The 19357-nt window shown below is 37.6% G+C and overlaps 1 protein-coding gene across 6 annotated transcripts in view; it reads right to left on the bottom strand.

The window, feature by feature from the left end:
- Positions 1 to 1096: 1096 nt before the first annotated feature.
- The window catches only part of ST18 (ST18, C2H2C-type zinc finger), a 186444-nt gene continuing 168183 nt past the window's right edge, over positions 1097 to 19357 (bottom strand). For 5 of the 6 annotated variants that reach the window (XM_027894102.1, XM_027894101.1, XM_027894105.1 and 2 more), the window contains 9 exons: positions 17838 to 17900; positions 16992 to 17060; positions 11918 to 11980; positions 11751 to 11831; positions 10495 to 10716; positions 8401 to 8489; positions 6817 to 6920; positions 4420 to 4563; positions 1097 to 3646 (listed from right to left, as the gene is read on the bottom strand). In XM_027894102.1, the coding sequence (XP_027749903.1) occupies positions 3506 to 3646; positions 4420 to 4563; positions 6817 to 6920; positions 8401 to 8489; positions 10495 to 10716; positions 11751 to 11831; positions 11918 to 11980; positions 16992 to 17060; positions 17838 to 17900 (976 nt within the window). In that variant the 3' untranslated portion in view covers positions 1097 to 3505. Of the gene's footprint in view, positions 3647 to 4419; positions 4564 to 6816; positions 6921 to 8400; positions 8490 to 10494; positions 10717 to 11534; positions 11832 to 11917; positions 11981 to 16991; positions 17061 to 17837; positions 17901 to 19357 lie in introns of those variants that run through there. The other variant, XM_027894106.1, reaches the window with a different exon arrangement.

The following is a 19357-nucleotide window of genomic DNA, read 5'->3' as shown; positions in this document are numbered from 1 at the left end:
GCACATTGCTAAAGGAGACCTGTTTCTGCTTTATCTGTGATGTGTAAGACACTTCCCTTTAGTGTCTGCTTATCTGAAGGTCCAAGTGAAAATAATTTTAAGAACCTCTAAAAATACTGTTTTATATTCATTAAGACATATTACGTAAGTAACTAATAATTAACTAAGAACCAGTTCATGCAGTCTTTGGGTAAGTGTCCCAGAACAAAGAAAACTCTGAACCCCAGTGGAGCAGAGCTTCCCAGGACAGGTCTGTCTCCATCCCAGTCTTTTGCTGACTCTAGAGTTCAAACTTGTCAAGACTTGTGAACATCCAGGATTCATGTGATGCAAATTTTGAAATTCTATTCTATCTAAATCCAGGACAATTTTTTTTATTGTCAGGGTCCATTATGGTTTATCTAAATATGTCTATTTAAATAAATAATTACTAGCTGCTTTATGGGATTTAAATTTGCCTTATTTTCTAAGTGAAAATTATTCTCTATCTGTGGAAGGTTGGAATCTGAGACAAGAAATGCTCCTGAAGCCATTAGCATGCATTCTAAATAAAACTGGCCTGTTTTCGCTACAACGAGCAGTGAAAAAAGAAAGTCCATTAGGTGGAAATATTGTCTTTCTAAAACCAGCAGATTTTTATTTGTGCAACGTCTAAGCACTGCAATTCTCCGCAGAAAATTGCACTGGAACAGTGGGCGGTTCCGAATTGCTGGAAACTTTACAATGGCTTTTATGTTTAAACATCATTTAGCAGCTGTTAAAGGTCAGCACAAATCCTGTACTTTATCAGTATAAATGAAATCTACAACTGCCAAGAGAAGAATGCATTAAATAATGCAGTGATTATCGTCTTGATTTTTTTCCCTTCAGAAGTGAAAAGGACCTCTTAAATGGTTCTATTTTTCTCCTTCTTATTTCAAATTGACAAAGTAAAACACTAATTAAATTATTTATATCAGAAATTTACTTACAGGGATGACACATTTTGTACACAAAGCAAGTGAAACATCTGACACATTGTATAGTGCCAGGTGTGGTTAAGAAAGTGTAATATAAGTCAACATCTAGAGGCTGAAAACCCAAAAAAACTTGCTGCAATATTTCATTATCAATTTTATTTTCTACCATACACCAAATGTACAGCACAGAACACAATTTTGTTGTTTTGATGTAAGAAATATTAATTGTATGAAGAAACAGTATACAAACTACTCCAAATTAAAAAAATGCATACATCATTGCTCTTTACAAAAGGTCTAATTTACAGTATAGCTCATCAATGCATTTAAACACAAAAAAAAAAAGGAAAACTGAAAGAAAAAAAAAACAGTGCACATTACAAAACACATCAAGTACAAGGGAGGCAAATAAATACAAACATACTTCACAGAACATCCTGAGCAAACAACCAAACACAGATAAATTAACCTGAAGCCATAGTAAATCATAATAATAAATACATAGGTCAGTAAGAGATTTCTTTTTACTTAAATAAAATATATAACAAATTTGTTAAAATATTTAGTAAATTAAATTTTAGTCTTTGTAATGAGTGAAATAATTTTGTATGCATTTAACAAGTATAACAAATGTTTGCTTTTTGTGTTTTTAGCAAGAACAATAACTTTAATAGCAAATTTTTGTTTGGTGTTCTCCTATTTATATTAGACAGCACATATGGTAGCTTTTGAAAAATCAATTTAAAAAGAAACATAGCTCCTAAGAACATACATTTTCCCCTGTCTAAACTAAGATCAGAGAGTTGAATCAACTTCCCAACAAAAAGCAAGCCCCACCTAATGCAGTACAGTGACCACAGTGCATGATAGTTGAATCACTTCTGAATAGTACTTTTGTGCAGAAACAGTAATAATATAATTGTATATGTCAAGCCTGTGAATGCCATCATATTCAATCTAAATATAAATGCGGCTAATAAAAATAAACACTTTCATTATAGCACGGGAAAATTAAACACACGCTAGATCCATGTATACATTTACACTGAGGCACATATGCACATGAGGTGTGTGTGCATACAAAAAAGGCAGTTTAGCTGGTTGTTTATACCTTTTTTCTTAAAAAAAATAAATATAAAAAAAACTTTTGAAACAATGCTTAATTACTTACAATCCCTGAAATAGGCATTGCCTCTGTTATAGCAACCGCTAGTTTCTGACGGACTCAGAAGTTCCACACCCAGGCTAACCAGATACCAAGGTGCAACGCTGGCACCTCTGTGCAAGTGCTCGTCTGTCCACACCTCCACCTGTCTTACGCTCTGTAGCACTTGGTATCCTACCAAGAGACTGGTAACAAACTCAGTGTCAGCCTAGTCTTAGTGAAGAAGGATGGGAGAAACCAGTCACGGCGTTGCTACCAGTCGTTCCAAGAGACAAGCAACCACCGCCAGGCCAGAGGGGTATTATTCCCCTCCAGACCGCTGCCTTCTCAGCTGCCGTTAAGTTCAAACCAGTATTAAATGCCATTTCAGGGGAGATGTGTTCGACTCGTTATGTAAAAAGCCTTTAGCTTGGGATGTGTTTGCATTTTTCAAACCCAAATCCATAGCAATACTGGTCACTTGGGTAAAACCTCAACGTCTCATACTAAAAAAGTACCAGTACCTACCTAATTACCCTTCTTGTTTAGAGATAATTGTCATTTCCCTTCATGAGCTAACTCTGAGCAAAAACTGCAGTGGTAAAATAAATCTGAAGTTCTCTTGAAACATTTTAAATAATCATTCTCATAGGCTAAATCACACAGCCAAGTCAAGTGCTCTGCTGATTGCTATATTTCATTATTGCTAACGTATTCTTTAACACACTGTTTTCCAGCATACTGTGCTTTTAAGAGCCCAGGTTCCCCACTAGTGGGCACCATTTATCTTCTCATTCCATGCATCTTCACATCTCATGTTACTGCAAACCCATTTCTGATACAAAGCCATTATAAAAAAGCAGGATGTGAGGAAAATAAAACTAGAACCACGGTTCAGTCATTTGTTACTTTCATAGTTTTTTTTTATCTTCCTGTACAAACCCAGCAAGTTATTTAATTTACAGTATAACTTTCAGTCTATTTAAAATCCTGTTGGAAAATAAATTAATAAACACATTTGTAAAAATATGGCAGGCCGCAAAAATGCTGTTAAAAGATAAAAAAAACAACTCTTTGATTAGAAATAAATAAAAAATATAAAAAATAGTTGCACACACTTTTTACATTCACTTTACAAAAACTGAGTGCAAAAGAAGAAAAAAAAAGAAATTGTACTGAAATAAATACAATATACTAACAGAGTGCATTGCTGTTAATACAAATAGTCTGTTGTGGTTTTTTTTTTTTTTTTTTTATGTCAGCTGGGAAAAAATTAGTGCAATGTTGCAATTGTAAATGCAGCATGGCAACCTACACCCCTTAGCAGTACATGAACTCCTAACAGATCCATCTGGAGTTTACTGCTGTTAAGTAATTTCTGTTGCCCAGCAGCTTTCACATCCTACACATGGATGCCCTTCACTGCCTGTTTGATACTTTCCAGCAGAGCTTTGCATTCGGGGGAATAGTCCCGTTCCAGATTGCTGTACATGTCTGTGAGTGTATTTACATATGCTTCGAAATTCTGCTCACTGATTGGCCCCTAAATAAAGACAAAACAGATTATAATTGTGGGAGATAAAATTAAGGCAAAAAAACCCCAAACACCCAACCCCAAAGCATGGAAAAGTAGCAATATGGCAACTGGGGAGAAGTCATAAACAGGGCAGCCATCCAAATTAATGGAGGGGTTGTGGAAATGACAGGAGTTGCATGTGCTGGGGGATCCACACACTCTCCAAGCAAGCAAAGGAGTTTTAGGTATTATGGTTACTTTTTTTTTTTTTTTTTTTTTTTGTCTCTTATTTGGCTCTGAGATTGTGGCTGACATTCCAACTAACTGTCCTTACTTAATCTTTCAATGGCACTCTTGACATTTGGAAAGGAGACTGGAAACCCAAGTACCTCTGTAGATTTGGTCTCTGTTTGCAAGTAAGGTGTGAAATTTTTGAGAAGGCTCCAGAAAAATTGCCTGTATGAAACACGTTAAAGTTTTGATTTGGGAGCAGAGTAAATAAGGATTCTCAGTGTGAAATTTTCACTCTTTGTGCAGGGTGGATGTTCAGATAGGGAGGGATGAGGAAAAAGCCTGCCTTGCACAGTGTGGTACAGGACAAAGATATCAGTCCTGGAAACAACTGCGCCTGCCATTACAGAGATTTCATGACCCAGCATCTCTGTAAAGTAAATCAGGCTAAAAGAGCTCTCTACTGCTGTAGCTCCAGTGCTCCTGCTGGTCCCTGAGCTTACTCATCTGCTTCAAGTGCTGGCAAGACAGTCTCAAAGAAGGTGCAAAGCTGCTGGCTGTGGTCTTACCATCTGTGGAAGCTGAATGTCAGCGAGACTGGAGATAAGGGCTTGGCTTAAGCCAGCTAACTCCTTCAACAGACTCTCGTTGTTCTGCTCTATGAGTTTGTTCTCTTCTTCTATTGTTTTCAAATTGCTCTCCATAGATGTAATCTAAAAGACAGGCATGCACAAACACACAGACAGATAGACCCTTGGCAGCATTGTAACTGCAGTTTGAACCCAAAATATAAGTCGAGTGATTATGAGAGGGACTAAAACAGATCTGAAACTCAGTTATGTCTTTTTAGCAGAGACAAAACTTCTCCACTGAATATTCAGAGCAAAGAAGAGGTTGTATTTGCTCTGAACCAATGGACTTCGCTGCTTGCTCATGGAGAAACCTTGTGGCAGGAAGGCACTGGAGGGTGGCCCACAGCGGGAGGACGGAGCTGAGCTCAGGGGGGAAGGTCATTGTGGAGCTGGGATGGAGAGTGTGGCCGCAGGGCTGGCAGAGGGAAGGAGAAAGGAGGTTGATGTTTACATTGCCGTCCTGCTCTTACAGCATCCCCGCTGATCGACCACAAAAGCAAGGGCACGGGTATTAGCTGTTGTGCTGCTTTCCCGCCCTGCTCCTGGGTGAGCTGTGAGCTGGCTGGGATTAGCAGCAGGGCTGGCACTGGAAACAATAAGAGAAAAATAGAGTGGTAGGGAAACTGATACGAGAGGCTGAGCGCACAGCGATCATCACAAAGATGATCTCTGACCAACAGAACAGAAAGGAGGGTTTTGGGAAGAGCAGGAAAAAGCAGCCAAGGTAGAAAAATGACATCTTTTTAAAGTGAGAGCTCTGGAGTACACTCAGCTCTGAAGGCTTATATGTCAAAGCAGTGCTGAAAAAAACAAAAACAGCAACTGCAGGACCTGGTTTCCTCCTGCCCTTCTCCTTTCCCTGGGAACAGGCAGTGGGGCAGGGCTGAAACAAGGACTGGCATCCCTGTGCCCAGCCAAAGCTCTGCAAGGCACAGAAGGGTGCAGTCACATCCGAGATTGTTATGACCACTCTACCCTTAATAGTATGCACTTCTTTGCACTACTTAATTGCCTCCTGCCATGGTCACTTTACTTTCTTTCCTCACACATAGCAAAGCTCCTCAGTGCAAGACACCCCTTTTTGCCTGTCTGCCATACATCCTAACCTCTCCTCTGGAGGCTGTTCATAGCAGCCCAACACCTGACTGGGATGGATTAAAAGGAGGTAGGGGAGTTATTGCTTCTGTTGTAGTTCAGTTCAGGCTTTGCTGGTCAGACTGCCTTCACCAGGGAGCAAGTCGGGGGAGAAGAAATCTGACTGCATAAATTGGGCAGTCTCCGCGCAAACAGCACAGTGATCACCAGAGAGAACTAAGTGTCCTGAAGCACTGAGCTCAGCCCCCCTGCAGTGCAATTAGGGATGGATATCCCCACAGACATTTCAGTTTAGATCCAGCAAAAGCGGCATGGACTTCTCCTTTATTTAGAACAAACATGCAGTGGTTATTACAAAACCAGCACGAATCAACACTACACATTCCAGTGTACACATACGGAGGGGTGTGGTTACACTCCTTTTGGTTTATATCAGTTTAGACTTATATTCAGTTCTCAGATCTCACTTAGGATTTTTTTCCTTAAACTCTTATTCCAAAAATATTGAGCAAGCTTCTGCTCTTGCTTTTACCCAGTTGACCCATGTGAGCTTCCAGTCGGTTCCAGGTCTCTGTAGGGATGGAACCTATGCAGATCATTCCATAGAACCACTATCAGCATCTTATAGGCAATTTAACCTCTCTAGTATATAAAATAACGAAATAAACCCTTTCCTGCAACTCCTATCAAACTCCTCTGCTACACTAATAAGCAAAAGGCATACATTCTTTACCAGGTGTTGCCTGGAGAAAAAATTCAAACTATTTGGGTAACTGACAGTGGGTTAACTAGGGAGATTTTCCTAGGTACACCTAAGAATAAAGTCAACTTGCATTAAGAGTTGGAGTGTGCTAGTAAGAGGTAATATCCTCCCTAAAAACTCAAGTCATGAGATCTGCATGGTTTGGTCAACAAATGTTTGGTCAACAAAGGAAAATGAACGTTTTGTTTGGTAAATAAGTTTTTTTTTTCTGCTTGCCAAGGTTAGTTCCCAACTGCCCTGAATTTGTCATTCACAATACCCAGGAACCTAGTGCTTATTTACAGAAAACAAACAAACAAGAACTTGACAAAAGACCATGTAGGATTTTTGGTACTTATAAGTGCCACACAGCTATGAGAAAACTAGTGCACAGGAGACTAGCTGTGTTTAAACATAGCATTTACATGGTATTTCATTTATTTATCATGCTTAAACATAGTGTAAGAAAAGGTAAAACTTTCACACTTATATCATACCTGAGTTTGAAGTTTCATCATGTCAGCTTCAATTTTAAGATTGGATTCATTCAGTTCTTTTATTTCCTCATCCAAGTGTCTTATTTCTTCATCACTCTCAATACCTGTAAATAGTAGAAAATAACAAGATCAGATTTAAAGTATCCACGTGTAAATTGATGTACAAGTAACAAGCTATGTTACCTGTTACTGAACTAGGGGAAAATGACAAGTATTTCATCAAGTGTCTTGATCATCAAATTGTCTTTTACTTTGCTTTTACTTTCAAAATTGTTTCCTACCTGTAAAACGTCTATATGAGCTGAAACATAGAAGAGGCTATCTTAGTCCTTGTGTTTCACAATTCCTTTTTCTTCCCCATTGCAACATGTAACTACAAGCTGGAGGGCGCAGAAAGGAAAAATTGCCCAGAAAGGGAAAAGTTTATCCTAAAATATAAGGGCATTTTTGCAATATTTGGGTATGGGCTTTGGGTTGTTTTTTTTAGTTTGTTGTAAAAAAACATAGCAGCAACCCTTCTCTTTCAGGAAACACCCCATGGTAACATCTTCACTGGTATAATTGCTGACTTAAATAAGCTCATCTGTACTTGCTTCTGATCTTGCAAGAATTTCTGTGGGGGCAAATCTCTGAGCAGAATAACTTCAGTAAGCATAGCTTTAGTTATATATGATAAATAGTGAAGTTTAAGTAACAACAAAAAGGGAAATAATCTGAAAGTTAATAAGAATTACAGAAAAAAAAAAAAAAAAGGAAGGTAGATTTTACATTGCAACAAGTTAGATAGGAAAAAAAACAACAAACCAAACCAAACCAACCCAAACCCAGCTCTTTAATGGAAGTCTTGTCCTGAAAAATACAGAGCAGTTATAGCTGCTGGCAATACATGCTGCTCTTTCTGCTTAGCATCACTTTGAGACCAACTCTGCCTGGAGATTTGTGCCCCAGTTGTTAAAACCTAGAGCCCTGAACTGAATCTGCTGGGGAGCCACCTTAGGAAATGCGTAAGCAGTAACACAACCGTTTTGCTCAGCATTTGGAGGCTAAAGACTAAGTTTCCCGAATCCTGGCTCAATGGTCACCTTTCTAAAGCACATTGTATAAGAAACGAGACTCCTGCACATTTCCACCTGTAACTATTTGGTAATTGCTGCTTTGCACTTGGGTTAGCAAAATTGCCTAAGCACTGCATAGATAATAAACCATGTAGTATTCAAGTTAGGGAGATGAGTCACTTTCTGACCACAATATTTCTCCCTTCTCACCTTAATCATTAGCTAGCTAAGTCCTCCTGATTTGTAACTAATAATTTATTAATAACAACAGTACTGAAAACATATCCAAATAAAAAAATAATGCTCTCAGACAAGACAATACCCTCAACGTTGGTTTATCATGATGTAAATGAGAATAATTTTTTAATCTCTCAGGAAAAGGTTTTTATTATTCAAGATTTTTTATTACTAGGGACAACTGAAAGTAGTGAGAATTAATGCCAGAATGGCATAAAGGGGCATAAGTATAAATGGGAGTCAGGGCCCTTCTATCTAAATAAATGTCATCATCTTTTACAAATCTCCTTACCGCCACTTGCTTTAAGCTTGATAGTCATTAATTCTTCTGAAATTTTGCCCTTTTTTATGGTTTGTGCATTCAGAGGACAACCAGACAGGCTGAAACGGATGGGAAAAAAAACATTAGCACCCACTTGAAAATGGCAACAATCCTTTCAGGCAATATTATCATGCACTTGGACAGACCTCTGTACCTAAGGTCACATCAGTATCTCCATTATAGTATAGCTTCAGGGAATGACATAACTCGTAAAGAGCCATTTAACTGTATATTCTATCTTGAAAATTGGTACGGAAATCTCAACCTTTAAGTAAACAACTTTTAAGCATATTTCAAAATAATCAAAATAACAATGGCAGCTACATTTAAGTTACATGAAGACGCATTTACCGAATTCTTGAAGTTTCGGTGCTTATGAATTGTTTTTATTGGGGGATTGTGCTCCAGAGGAGAGGGGCAGTATGGTTCTTTGAAATGGCAAGTTTACTATCCTAAAAAAATTTAGTTAATAGGATGATTGCCATGGTGCACAATTATTGGATCATTTTGTTGATACATAATAATGATCAATACAATAATAACTCTGGATATACCCTATAGGCTGTAATAGGTTTTTGGAATGGTTCTATTATATAGTCAGTTTGCTTTTTAACCACTGTTCACATTAAATTACATTTTGCTATTTCAAAGCTTACAATTTCATCAGCTGGTAATTATCTGAGGCAATTTTTATAGCCCACTAAAGGGCTAAGATGAATTGCACTGCCTTAGTACTATCTTTATAAATAACAAGGCAGAAATACCCATATGCTGAAGAACTGGCAGAAGGATTTGTATTCAGATGTAGCCAAGTAAGGAGTGAAGGAAAATTTTGTTCCACAGGAAAAATGGTTGAGTTTTGTGTGTGTGTGTGTGTAAAAATTAAAAACAAAAATCCTAAGAGACATGGCATTTACACATTGGAAAAAAATTAATTCAAAAGAAAACAAGCTTTTGTTGGTTTAGCTGAAAGCTATACAGGGAAAGATGCTACTTCTTCAGCTCAAAATTACTGCTTATTATCTCTGCCCAGAGCAGAGAGCTAACTGGAAGATTGTGTCAAAGCCTGACTTACTTGTTAGGTTTCAAATGTCCGAGGAAAGGGTATCATATCACAAAGCTATATTTGCTTGTAACATCTTGAGCGTTATTCAGCCTTATGTAGGACAGAAGTCATCTGTACTTTTAGTTTCCACCAGCTAAAATACTATTTATGCTACCTGCTTAATTAGCTACAATTTACAATGGTGTCCTAATGTAAAGACTTTAACATGGGTTGTAAATCATAAAATTAGGATAACACTGGACTCTGAATTTATTCAAGTCACTTTGGATATTCTTGTGTTGGAGACGTTGGTTCAGAGTGTTAGAAAGAAACTAAAGGCGACAGAGAATGCAGACTTAATTCCTGTTAAAGATAGAAAACTAAACTTGGCGGATATTAATTCAGATATTATAGGCAGATTCTTTGAGTAATATTGATTGAATACAGTCAGAGTATACTAATGTTTTCGTAGTGATAGATGATGTTTATTGTTATTGGTTATATGTGTGACTCCTTTGTAAGAATAATTTTCTTTGTAAGATTGTCATAACTTCAAACTTTTTTAATCCATATGAGTTCTGCATGCTAATTTTTTTATGTGTGACTCTAACTGTTTAAATACAAAGTTTATGAAAACAACTTGTCCACTGGTAGAAAGACTAAATGAACGCCTTTAGGCTAAAACTTTTCTGGTGACATTTAAATGATATTTCCATTTTCTTTTAAAGATATGCAGATACAAATCCATATTTCCCTAGGAAAAACTTTATTTAATTTTAAACTGTGTAGGCACTGTGCTAATCTGAAGACCTTGGAAAGTCATGCTGCAATGGGAACATAGAAAAAGACATAAAAGTCTAAATCTCTCGAAGTAATTCTGTTTTATAGCTACCTGCAATGTAAACCTGGTTGCCACTCAAAAGACTTCAACACAGTTTATTCTGACTCTAACCTCGCACGTTGCCAATTCAACAGTGGAATGTTAAGGAAAAATGAGAAGAGAAAACACAAAGTTATACCTTCTGTGGGTGACAAAAACATTATTAACATGACCCAGCCCGTTGCAGCCTGGCAAAGGACAGTGTGGCAGCTCTTGTTTGTTCAGTTTCCAGGATAGTGAAGACCCATTGACGGGACTCTCCTTCTGTCTCTTGGCAGCCAAAGGACAACCAGAAGCAGTGCGATGAGAAGTGTATTTACCTGATATGTGACCTTGGCCATCACAACCTATCACTGGACATCTACAGAAACACAGCAAAAGAATCCTTGTTTTTGCTGGAGAGAGCAGGCAAAGACAGTCTCAAGAAACTCTGAGAAAACAATTCCAGCTGCCTTTGCTACTTTACATTAATGGATTAAGAATTGGTCCCTGGTGGCACACTGCACCTGAGCATCCAATTCCTGGTAAGCTGAGCTATGGAGGTTCAGATGATCTTAAGACAGGAAAATTTAAAATACAGTTGTGGAGGCTGAGAAAATAAAACATTCATTTAGATAGTTTTTTACCTGAAAAGAAAATTAAAATTCCATTGCAGGCAATAAATCACACTTCTTCAAGTGTATGGAAGGTCAACACTCTCTCCTCTTTGTCTAGGTTTCTATTATGAAGCAGAGGGTGGGTTCTATACCTGGGAAACTTATATGCAAACCCATGCAAATATTTGCAAAGAAAGGATAGGGATTTCTTGTGTTGCTCTGTCAGCATTATGCAGTTTCTCATATTTCATTAGCAAGTATTAAGGACAATATTGCAAGCAACTTAGTCTTCACATTTATATTCTGGTAGTTGTAAATTCAAGATTTTAATGGAATGTGCATTCAAGCCGGGGATGTAGTGAATCTCTGTTGAGCTTCCACTTTAAGTGAAATTCTAATTTGTACATAAAGACATGAGACTTAGATATATTTAAGTTCTCTGGGACATATTTTGAAGGTGTCACTCTGATTTAATTAGCTGACATGTTTCAATTCAGGCAGTAATAATTTTCCGTCATTTTGCCAAATTTTTCAACTAGGTGGCATTTCCATAGCACTCTTTAAAATAATTGGACCAATGCAAACAGATATAGCAATCCTTTCTCACTGTTCAGTCTCCTCGGTGATGGACTCCACCTACTTCACTAGAAGCAGAAACACTTGGTCTGGTTCCAATTTTAGGCACTATTCTCACATGGTTCAGATTTACTGGGACATCTCCCTATGATCCCTCAAGTCCTTAACTTTACGGGCTATTTACCCCTCTCCGCTGGTGGTGGATCACTGTTTCTGTACTCACTTAAGTTCAAGATCTTCTTTTTCTTCCTTGGTAGGAGTCACTTTGATACCTCCTTTCCTGGCACGAGGACAACCAGATAAGCTGAAAGAAGCACACAGAATAAAAACCACCTGCTGCTAGCTGAGAACCCTGAGCACTGCGGCCCCATATGATGGGATGGGTTTTACCTTCTGTGGGATGCATAGTTCCCTGTTACGTGGCCAGAACCATCACAGCCAGGTGTTGGGCACCTATGGAACAATACAGGAAGCTTACAAAATATGTCCTCAGAAATGAGAAGGCTCCTTTCTGGGAGCCTTGCTTTTTTTTTTTTTTTTTTTTTTTTTTTTTAAATAACAGCTTTAGTAAGGAACGTGAAAGATATTGCATATAATGTGTAAATTTAATTAGTTTATAACACTGTTTGCATCAAACATTTTTCCTTGTAAAGAATCAAAGTTACAAAAAAGAAAAAAAAATGCAGCTTGATATACATCGATTTGTAAATTTATGGCTACGTGTGAGTTTGTTTGTTATATTTATGATGTTTTCAGGTACAGATATAAATAAGCACTTTGCCAGTATTTACTGAAAGGGAAATGGAAGCAGAGAAGCAGTTCTACCTTGGAGCATCAGTAGCTGATAGCTAGAATTTGAATTTAATAATTTGTATGTTCTAGCACTGTAGGCATACCACGGGACCATCACTTTCTAGCACAAGATTCAATTGAGTATTCAGCTGGGTAATTGGATTATGCTTATGTCTCATAGTTCAGGGGTTTGTGTGTGTGTGTGTGCAACAAACAAGGCTTTCCAATTATGAATGTTTAATACTGAAACATCCACACAATAAAAAGAAACAAACCTGCCTGTTACTGTGTTTTTACCAGTGGTCTGGCAGGGTGGACTTCTTGCTTGCTGTTCATACGTGAAGAACATAGCAATACAGAAATTAACTATTGATATCACTATGGTATTATATACAGTGCTCCAAAAGCCAGCTGGAGTCAGTAGGTCTTTCCACTGACTTCTGTGGGGTTTGGTGCAGGACCTTACTGGTAACACTTTCTATCTCAGAAGTGATTTTTTTTTTTTCTTTTAAGGCCATTTTATGTCTGCGGGGTGGTTTGGTTTGCATTTTTTCAGAGAAGAGAAACACACCTCAGCATACAAAGCAGCACCAAAAATATTTACCTTTATAAGCTATACCAGCCTTTTCTATGCTTCTGTATTATACAGCGCAAAGTTCTTATACTAAGCACCCCAAGGGACTTTGAAATGCTATGATTTTTACAGTGTATCCGAGTAACAAAAAAAATTGTACCAAATAATATTGTACTGAACCATTAAGGAAACTTTCATTTTTCAAAATGCTCTTAAGAGTGTCAGTTGTTACTGAATCCTGAGTTGAAGAGATGAGCAATTTCATCTAGTCATTGGTAGGCTGCCATGGAAAACACCTACAAATATAATTGTAATAGCACATCTGAGTATGCAGGTGCATCTCTTCACAGAATATTTAACACTGGATTTCTGAGAACAATTAATTTGTCAAAAATCTGATTTCTTTTGGACATGAACAAATTTATGCATTGATTCAAGTAGAATTCAGCAAATAATTTCAAATGAAGAAAGGGGTGACTTTTTTTTGAAAAGATAATGTCAAAACATTTCATGATGACATTTTGTGAACAAAATATTTTGGCAGAATGACATGCCTCACACTGACAGCAAAGGTAGAGGTGTGGGTTGCAGAACGCCAGATATGTTCGACTGTATAGCACTAAATGTTGACCTATCTGAGTGTGGGACAAGGACTGGGCACAATGTCATGTGGAGCAGGCAGCAAGGGCAGATGTCTGGAGAGTGTGAATGCTCACAAGTAAATCCAGAACACCTGCCAAATACCATGGATATTAATTTTGGCTACTTGTTTTATCAGATGATCACGGATAGAAGAGCTGTTTGCATACACTGGAGGTGGACTTTAATTCAGTAAAAGCTCTTCGTGTGAGATGTTCAGATCTGAGAGCCTGAGAGTTGTGAGTGTAAAAAAAGATACTGAACTAAATTTTAAATCACCCCATCTGTATTTTAAATCACCCCATCTGTATTTACCACTTCTGGCAGCAGACAGATTTCACAACCAGATTGGAATACAAACTATTCTTGAGGTCATTAAAGATTTGAGGCTGAAATATTACAAATACTGATGGAATTATAAGGTGATGTTTCAGGTGGACCACTGACAAATCAGTAAAAAGCTTCATTAGCAAGACTCTTAAGCTTGACCACTGGGTTGGGTTTTCCAAATATTGGTTATATGCTTGTATCAATTGTGAAATTCCACAACAAAAGATACATCAACAACATGTTGCCTTACAGTCAGTAATACTCTTGATCTTCATCAGCTTTTAATTGGCTGATGAGTTTGAACTGGTGAGTTCAACTCAGAGTACAACTTAGGGAGTGGTACTCTCTGTAATGGATTCCTGTGCAAAGCCAAGAAAACCAGATTTATGTTGAAGGGCCAGAGGCCTCAGGAGGACAAAATAAAAGATGTCAACCCTCAAGTGGATGTAGGTTGCAAATTCTTTTACAATTCATCCACATTTGTTCTTCAAAAATAAATCTCTCATTAATTAAATATATATAAATACTTGCAAATGTGCATTGAGTACCTGCTATTTTGTCCCCTTCTCCCAGAGGACTGTTTTATCTTTAGGAAGATGAACTACAACTACGTGTAAAATTTAAACACTATGCTGCAGATCTAGGTGCATTTCTGGTTCTTTTGATCCCTCAAAAGCTCACAGGGAGTGTTGAATATGAACAGTAGTTAAGGCAAACCCATTGAGGTCAATTAAGAAAACCATTAACTGAAATACATCGTGCTGCCTGTGGAATATGTATCAGTTTTGTGTGAAACATTTCTAGAAGAACTGCTAGAGCCTCTCCTAAAAATTTACATTTAACCACTATAAAAACTTGTCTAAGTATAGGACTGACCACCTATTAATCAGAGTTTCTGAACTGTAAGAAAGTATCTCTGTAAAGTACACATTCTTTAAGGCTTGATAAGCCTTTGGTGAAACAAAGTATCAGTCACAATTATCCCTCATTGCTTTAAAATCTGAGTCATCATCAAGTTCAGTATGTTTTAAATTGACCACCTCAGATTGTTCTGAGCAGCAAGAATCCTCAGATAAAAATTTTCTTGAATCTGACTCAAAGGCCCACTTTCTGAGCAGATCTTCCTTATTTCCAAACTGTGGATCACATGCAAGCCTTGTATCTTTGCTGGCATAGAGATTGATAATTAAAGCCAAAATCATATCTTGATTCTGGCAAATTAAACATGAATAACATTTGGAAAAAAATACACAGCTTTTTCATATTCATGCCTAACTACATGAGGGTACTTTCCTGGCCTGATTCTAAGAGCATTTATGCCCTCTGCTCACATAGCAATACTGAAATTAACTATTGATATTACTACGGTATTCTATACAGTGCAAGCATGATTGCAGGTTTTGGCATAAGATTTCTTTTAACCAAAGGCAGAGTTTTGTTCAAAATTTCACCTAAACTATGCTTGCAAGAAGCTAAAATAAGGTGGTACATTTGTGGAAAATAATTTTATTTAGTTCTTTTTCCTTTTGCGAATTGTCTGTGAACAGATTTTGATTTTTGCTCTTTTTCTAGTTAATTGAAATTAAATGCTAAGTGCGTTATGCAACATATTTCTGTCTGTGAAATGTCCATGAACTTTGACTTTGTCTTTCACAACTCACTTATTATACATGGCGTACAGTGTGCAGTTTGTCATTTAAGTCATATGCTGTTGCTCCTCTTTCCTTATGGCATGACCAAAACTCTAGAAGCTTTAGTGGAAAAATAACCATATTGGTATGCAAATTTACTTATTCACACATGAATGGAAGGGGGGTGGTGGTGCATGAGGAGCAACTATTCAAAATATTTGTGTGAGTGTCTCTGTATGGCAGAAAGCCAACAAAAGCAGGGACAAATATATATGACTCAGCAAATTAGTTCAAATTTGTCAGCATTTTCACAAGTCAGTTCTTTGCTTCTTGTTCTGCTCTTTTAAAACCAACTAAACCTAAATTTTATACCTTTTGAATCAGTGATGTCAAAAAATGAAGCATTGTGCCAGTCTGCCAGTTTACCTACTGGCTTTGGGAACTGCTTTGGACAGTTTTCTGTATGAACGGCCTTCCTTTGCCATTTTAGTGCATCTCCTGTATGTCCAGCTCCATATATACCATCAGTTCAGCATTTCATTTATAATTCAAGTTGTCAGACTAAGGAATAAGACCACTAACATTTGATCTGGGGAAGGCAAACACTGAGTCAAACCTAAATGTAGTTACTCCTGCTATTAACAACATTAAAAAGCATAATAGTGCCATGATCAGACTTTATGTTCTATCTGGACTAGGGATGAACCTAAAGGACAGAAAGGACAGTCATGGGATTCTCCCCTTCTATCATGCATTCATGAGTTTTTCCAAGCCATCTATTATGGGATCCAATTTACAAGTTGCAGAGGGAAAGCTATGAAAGAACTCTAATTACCCTTTCCTTTTCCCCACATCCTTATTGACGAAGCCAATTCAATAACTAGATGACTGGTTGCCAGTGCCTCTCTTGACTACAGATTTTTGAAATATTCATATGTCCCTATACATCTGTCTATATAGCAGAGCCTGCACAGTCCTTTTGTAAGTGACATTTCATGGTGAGAATTATGCCAGCACAAAATCATATGACTTGATGTCTGCTTCGGTGATATTAAACTCATAGTATAGGGTAGTGAATAATGAAATTTTTTTTTGCCGTAATTCTGGTCTCATTTTTAGATTTATTCTAAGTAGATTTATTTCTAAATAAATAATTCTAATTTATTCTATCTGGATCAGGCTGAGTTTTTTGCCAGATCACTCTTACATGTTAAACATTTTCTATTTCTCTCTGATTCAGAAATACTGGGAGAGCTGCATCTCTCTTAGTGTTTACAATTTTTTCCTCCAGGTCCTGGTTAATTCATGAAAATGAAAGGGTACAAGAATGAAGAACAACAAATGGAGAAAAGTAAACTTTATTTCACTCAAAAGCTTTGAAACCAATTCACATTGCAGACAAATATTTGACATTGCTCTCAGAGCATTTCAAATAACATAGGGAACATATTGATTGAAGGTAAAAAACAATAACATTTGTACAATTTTCAATACTTACTTGAGCTCCTGAGAATTAGCAGCCATAAGGGATTTTAATGTCTTGTCAGCTAATGGGCACCCAGAAACACTGAAAAGAAAATTCTATGTGTAATATTTTACTAAATCAAAACATTTATTTTTTTCCTCTAGCAAGGAAACAGCAACCTCTAGACAAGCTATGACTTATAATGTGTAAAAAGATACTCTCTAATATAAGACTGTGGTTCTAAAATAACTGGGAAAAATTATCTAGTTAGGGACAAAGGTTTCTACCCCAGTAAAATTTAGCATGAGGAGGCAATGGTACACAGAGTCCATCTTTTATGTTTCCTACATGAAGGACAGGTAGAGGATCTGGTCCACATGGTTGGTAAAGACAGAAAATGCTTCCATTCTGCTCCCAAGGGAAGAGAAGGAAATTGTTCTTGCAACCCCTTAGGTTGACAGTAGACTATTCTGAGGAAAGTATCCTCAGGGTATAATAGCAGATCTATGAATTTCAAAGCCATTCATAGACAGAGATGCATAAGCCTCATTTATAATCACATGCAACAGCATCTGAGTAGAGACTGCTTGTACACTTAGAGAAATGCAAACCTTGCTAAAGGACTTATCTGCAGGTCTCAGCTAAGAAATGCAGCTACACTAATAAGCATGTGCTGCTTAATGCTGCATCAGTGTTTTGAGTCCACATGTTCACAAATAAAACAAAACCAGAAAAAACAGCCACATTTCTGCATGGATTATTTTCTGCAGATTACTTTTGAATACTTATCCGTGGTTAGCACAAAAATGTCCATTAACTAAAGGTTCATTAGCTAAAAGCAGCTCTATTTCCTGTTCCAGGCTTCCTGTTGTTTCTTACCTGCGGTGTGAGGCGTAGTTTCCTGTTACATGACCGCTACCGTCACATCCTGGAGTTGGACAGCTATGCAAAGAAGAAGCAATGAGAAATTAGAGTATGTATAATATGCCACGTAGCACACCATACATAGCAGTGAATTATGTGATGACCCGTAGGGCAATCACGTTCATCAGTACACATTTCAACACTATCATAACGCTGCAGAAAACTAGCAAAATGTCACTCCTATTTTTTAATCATTACTTGAAGCACAGATGAGAAGAATTTTTCCTATTTCTCACAATGCAAATAAGTCAAAATCTTATTTTTTATCAAGGCAGTGTTATACCACCCTGCTTTGCATGGATATTTTGAGTACAATGTGGATTATTAAAAAGTCAATTTCATTATTGTTAGGAAAGGTTGACAGCAATTCATAAACATTAGTGCTGAAGTTTCTGATATGACCTCCTGAATAACACAGGCCAGAGGACAGTAATATTCAAAATAATTCCTTGACTTTTGACTAAAATAAGGGACCCTCTTTAGAAACACATCCAATATTTATTTGCTGATACAAGTGAGAAATTTGGCCTTATAGTTGCTTGCAGAATGGAAAGCACCTCAAGCTGACACAAGTGAATTTCAGAATAAGCACATAAGTTTTTCAAGATATTTCTCAGCTGAACTGAGAAGTGATACAAAGGTGGTTGTTGTGGTTTAGGAATAGTACTCCCCAATTCAGTGTTTCCCACTGAGATTCTCCAAACACTGTGCTGCTCGCTTGCCTCCACCCTTTTCCTCTCCCCCTGCAGTGAGCTGGAGAGGAGAACTGGAGGCAAAGAAGGTGCAAATCACGGGTCGAGAAAAGAATAATTTACCAAAAACAGCAACAGGATAAGAAGATTAACAGTAACAGGAACAAATAACAAAGTGTACAAGATAGGCCAAGAAGTCACACATGATTGCTCAGGACTGGCATTACCCCTCTGTTCCCTCCACCACACTGCCAGAAGGAATCCTTTCTCCTCAGGGGAGTCTTCCTTTCCCCTGTCCCCAGCAATGATGTGAGGTGGTATAGAATAACCTCCAGATCCTAGCCATGCCTTCTCTTGGCTACTGCCAAAATTAACCCTGTCCAGGCTGGAACCAGGACAGTGATGCACATTTAACAGAACAGAGGCCAAGAGATGGAGGTATGCTTGACCTGGAGAAGATGGTAGAGCTTCTATTTTTCCTCAGACCTTCTTCAGTCATAACACCCACTTTATCAAATTGGGATATACTCCTCTGCAAAAGGGCAAAGATACCAAGAAATGCAACTTGCATATGAAGGAGGAGGTGAATTAAATACACCTTTGAACAGTACTTTAAAATACCCTGACACCAATCCTTAAAGATAACTGTTTTTCTTTCACTGGGCACATAGATAAAAAGGGCAGGCAGGTGCTTTACAAAAAATGTTAGCTAGTGTTCCATGCTAATGAGCAAGGGGTGCCTGAGAAGCTCACCTGGCTATTTTCTCTGAGTGGCAGAATGCT

Source organism: Empidonax traillii, unplaced genomic scaffold (assembly GCF_003031625.1).
Source record: "Empidonax traillii isolate 1590-97213 ecotype Southwest subspecies unplaced genomic scaffold, ASM303162v1 scaffold416:size516265, whole genome shotgun sequence".
Classification (NCBI taxonomy): domain Eukaryota; kingdom Metazoa; phylum Chordata; class Aves; order Passeriformes; family Tyrannidae; genus Empidonax; species Empidonax traillii.
Note: the sequence above shows the minus strand (reverse complement) of the source record. Positions and strands in the feature narration are given on the sequence as shown.